This window comes from Limulus polyphemus, unplaced genomic scaffold (genome assembly GCF_000517525.1).
Source record: "Limulus polyphemus unplaced genomic scaffold, Limulus_polyphemus-2.1.2 Scaffold9205, whole genome shotgun sequence".
NCBI lineage: Eukaryota > Metazoa > Arthropoda > Merostomata > Xiphosura > Limulidae > Limulus > Limulus polyphemus.
In genome coordinates, this window is record NW_013674815.1 from 20,147 (window position 1) to 24,218 (window position 4,072).

Below are 4,072 nucleotides of genomic sequence, written 5' to 3' on the forward strand. Positions count from 1 at the left end.
TAATATATATATATATATATACACAGTAGTTGGGCACTCAGTAACCGGGAACGATCTTTAAACTATTAAATACCCGGCAGTCCAAAAATTTGAATATTAATAAGCTACAACAACAACGACAATAATAATGATAATTTAAAATATATCACAAATTATATATATATATATATTATATCGGAAGCTTATTAATCTTCATGATCGTGAAATTACAGACTGCCGGTTGTCTAGTATTTCGAGAATCGTTCCTCATAGCTTGTAGCAAAGACACACGCCGATCGACACTAGACAAGAATGACGATCGATATTTATTTTTCAGGTGCAAAAGTTTTATTCAGATCGTTTCATCGAGCTTGGAGACAAATTAGTCTCGCAATTACTTATTTTCTAAGTCAAGTGAGAGGTGAATGTGCTTATCAATATCCAAATTTTTTGTTGCCGGGTGTTTAGAATTTGAAAGATGGTTCCGACTGCCGGTTGTCCAGCCACTGCGAAACAAACAACAAATACTAGTGGCGCCACCAAGTAGATATAATACTAACAGTCGTCTAAAGAAAAAATAAAAAAAAGAGATCTTGTTCACATTATAAATCCTTTCATTGAAAAGTTTAAATGAAGAGTTTGAGTAGTAACACCACGAAATGAGAGATGCATTGGAATTGTTAATTAAGGAAAGTATAACGTTTTCATTTAGTCTTTATAATTTTTAGAAGACCAAGGTTTTAATTTTCATATTTTTGCACGATGGCTGATACTGATGCCCATGATGGAGTGTTTTGGGGTAGTTCTGGAGATCCTAGTTTAGCACGTGATGGACTTTCAGGAGAAGAGTTATTTGGTGTTGGCGATGGACTCACGTTCAAGTTTGTTATAAACATAGACTTTATTTTGCCTTAGACCTGCTTATAAACCCCTCAAATATTATTTTTATGTATGTTTTGTTTTAAAGTAGCTGGTTTGTCTTGAAGTTTTGAAAAGAGTGTTAATTTAATATTAATTCTAAACAGAAACTTTTCTTGTCCCTGACTCGGAGTTATTTGCATAAGTGAAATCATGTGAAATTTGAAAACTGATGTCTCAGAACAAGCAAATAACACAAGATAATACTACAGAACAAACCTTCAGCGTGATATTATCATAAATAGATTTATAAGACATTTGTCAATAAACTGAAAAATACAAACACACACATATTATAAATATGTTGGTAGCTATTTATTATTTGTTATATGAAGTAGAAAAATTAAAGGTTGCATTACTTTAATAAATATTTATATATAACATTGGTTAAGACATTAAAATTCGTATAAAAAATAGATAACTTTGGTTTAATTTTTTATTTTATAAGATATTTTGTTTTGAATGAGTAAACCATTTAAAATGGTTGTCATATTTTATTGGTATTGAAAGCAAGTTTTTTTCAGAACGTGAAGTCTTGTCATGGTACTTTTTGAATTTGAAATCCCAACACAAACTTAACTCACAGAATAAGCTGTTTCAATTCTACATTTGTTCATCGTCACTAAGTATACCAGTGATATACTATTCCATTAGCTTAAATATCATTGGTAAATCTAAGGCTACAGGTTTATTAGTATCACTTGAAAAACAGAAAACTTCATCATGTTGTCAGTACCATCTTGGATCTTCCTGTCCCACATACACACATCTGTATTTATCACCAAATTTTAATTTTATTGCTACTTTGCCTGTAACTTGTAAGTCGTTTTGAATACAGTGTTTCAGCAAAAGAAATTACTGAGTTTTTATGTAATGTAATACTTGTGATATTAAATTTTTTTCAGATTATATATCATAATGTTTTGATTTTTAGGCCTTTATAAAGAAAAATTTTTTGTTAGATATAGGAATTTTCAAGGGCTTTAGAAATATATTTAACTTGTACAATTTTGTTCTACCATGTAGTATTTACATATAAAATGACATTTCATTGTAGGGTGTATGTGTCCCTGTGGTAAACATTTTAAATACTGTTATTTCAGTGACTTTCTCATTCTTCCTGGCTATATTGACTTTACTCCTGATGATGTGGTAAGTATTAACATTTTACTTATGTTTTTGGGGAAGTTTAGAAATTTTCCTAATTAGAATATAGAGGATGAAATTGATCATAGGGCCGATGAATCTTTAATAAAATTGCATTTGTCTCAGTTTGAAGATGTGTGTAAACATAGGTTGATTGAACACAAGGTACAGAAGAAATCAAATAGTTTAATTGACTAAGTGTAGCTCCTATGGTTATAAGTAGTTGACCTTGTTCTACTGTTTTTTCAGACTTCTAACTTAACCACCAACTTAAAGAACACAAGTTAAATTTAATTGGATAAAGTACAGATACAACACTAGTTTGAAACTTTGAGATCCCAAGTTGCATTCATTGATATCTTCTGTTATTTGGAATCCTCCCAGGATTTTATATATTTTATTTGGGCTTCATTCATCCCAGTACTAAAAATTTTATGTTTTTATTTTTCCTAAAGAAAACTCAGAAATTTAGAAGGAAAAGTAACTTAATTTGGTAAATTAAATTGTTTGTTCTATAAAAGTAATTTTTTTTTAAGTAGTGTTTAATATTTTTTAAACAATACCTGTTTAATCTCTACTATTCCTTGTGTTTAATATGTTTAAACAATACCTGTTCAATCTCTACTATTCATTGTGTTTAATATTGTTTAAACAATACCTGTTTAATTTCTACTATTCCTTGTGTTTAATATTTAAAAAAAATACCTATTTAATCTCTACCATTCCTTGTGTTTAATATGTTTAAACAATACCTGTTTAATCACTACTATTCCTTGTGTTTAATATGTTTAAACAATACCTGTTCAATCTCTACTATTCTTTGTGTTTAATATGTTTAAACAATACCTGTTCAATCTCTACTATTCAATGTGTTTAATATTGTTTAAACAATACCTGTTTAATCTCTACTATTCCTTGTGTTTAATATGTTTTAAAAATACCTGTTTAATCTCTACTATTCCTTGTGTTTAATATGTTTAAACAATACCTGTTTAATCTCTACTATTCTTTGTGTTTATTATGTTTAAACAATACCTGTTTATTCTCTACTATTCATTGTGTTTTATGTTTTTCTAGTTAAGTAAATCAATCTTGTTTCAAGGCTATATTAATGTTAAGTTCTCATAAATTTTGGTAATAACTAATGAATGAAACAGCTAAAAATGGGATATAAAAGAATAATTAAAGTATGTCGATATTTCTCTAGCGTTAACTTCCCATCATCAATTTAAACACCATTGTAACATTGATGTTTTTAAAATATTATTTCAAATGTCATTTTTAACTGTTTTGTAGCTTATGTATATTAACGTTGTTGTTTAGTAACAGTTAACCTAGCCAAGTAAATAGTTCTTTCCAGTGTTAAAGTTTAAAGTTTTAATAATTGAAATGTCATGTTTTCTTAAAATAGTGTTTATAACTAAATTATCATCAAAACTGTCCATGAATACTAAATAGTGGCACCTATTGATAGTTACTTTTTGTTGGAAACTTTTGTAGGTCCTGACATCACTTCTGACAAGAAAACTAGCTCTGGCAGCCCCGTTAGTATCTTCTCCAATGGACACAGTCACAGAATCTGAAATGGCCGTGGCGATGGCTGTAGGTTGATGTTTACTAGACCTCTTTGAGTTAACGGCATCAGTTTTGAACTAATAAGTTATCTAAAAGCATGATGTATGTTTAATGTCTTATTAAAATAAGATATAATATGCTTTAATATTCACTTGTTGTTGTTTTGTTTTGGGGGGGCTTGAAAGTAGGGTGTATGTGAGTGGTTATAGGTAAAGTTACACCTTAATATCATCAATAGGCCCAACTTTTGGCTTTCATCAGGAGACTCTAGAGCAACAGATAATGGGATAGAATTAATATACTTAATATTGTATTTGGTTCTTCAACTGATGAAAAGACCACAGATTATATAATTATCTCAGAATGTTAATTCTGAGTCTTCTCTACGGACAAGTCTTGTTTTTATTAGTTATCATACTACAAATTTGTTAGTATGTTAGAACTAGCAACAGGA

At 29.2% G+C, this 4,072-nt stretch overlaps 1 protein-coding gene across 1 annotated transcript; it reads left to right on the plus strand.

Annotated features, from left to right (window-relative positions):
- The first annotated feature begins 275 nt into the window (after positions 1 to 275).
- On the plus strand, positions 276 to 3,654 carry LOC111083349 (inosine-5'-monophosphate dehydrogenase 1b-like). Its single transcript, XM_022379833.1, has 3 exons — positions 276 to 860; positions 2,001 to 2,049; positions 3,544 to 3,654. The coding sequence occupies exons 1-3, from the start codon at positions 742 to 744 to the stop codon at positions 3,652 to 3,654; spliced, it is 279 nt and encodes a 92-aa protein (XP_022235541.1). The 5' UTR covers positions 276 to 741.
- Positions 3,655 to 4,072: the final 418 nt, after the last annotated feature.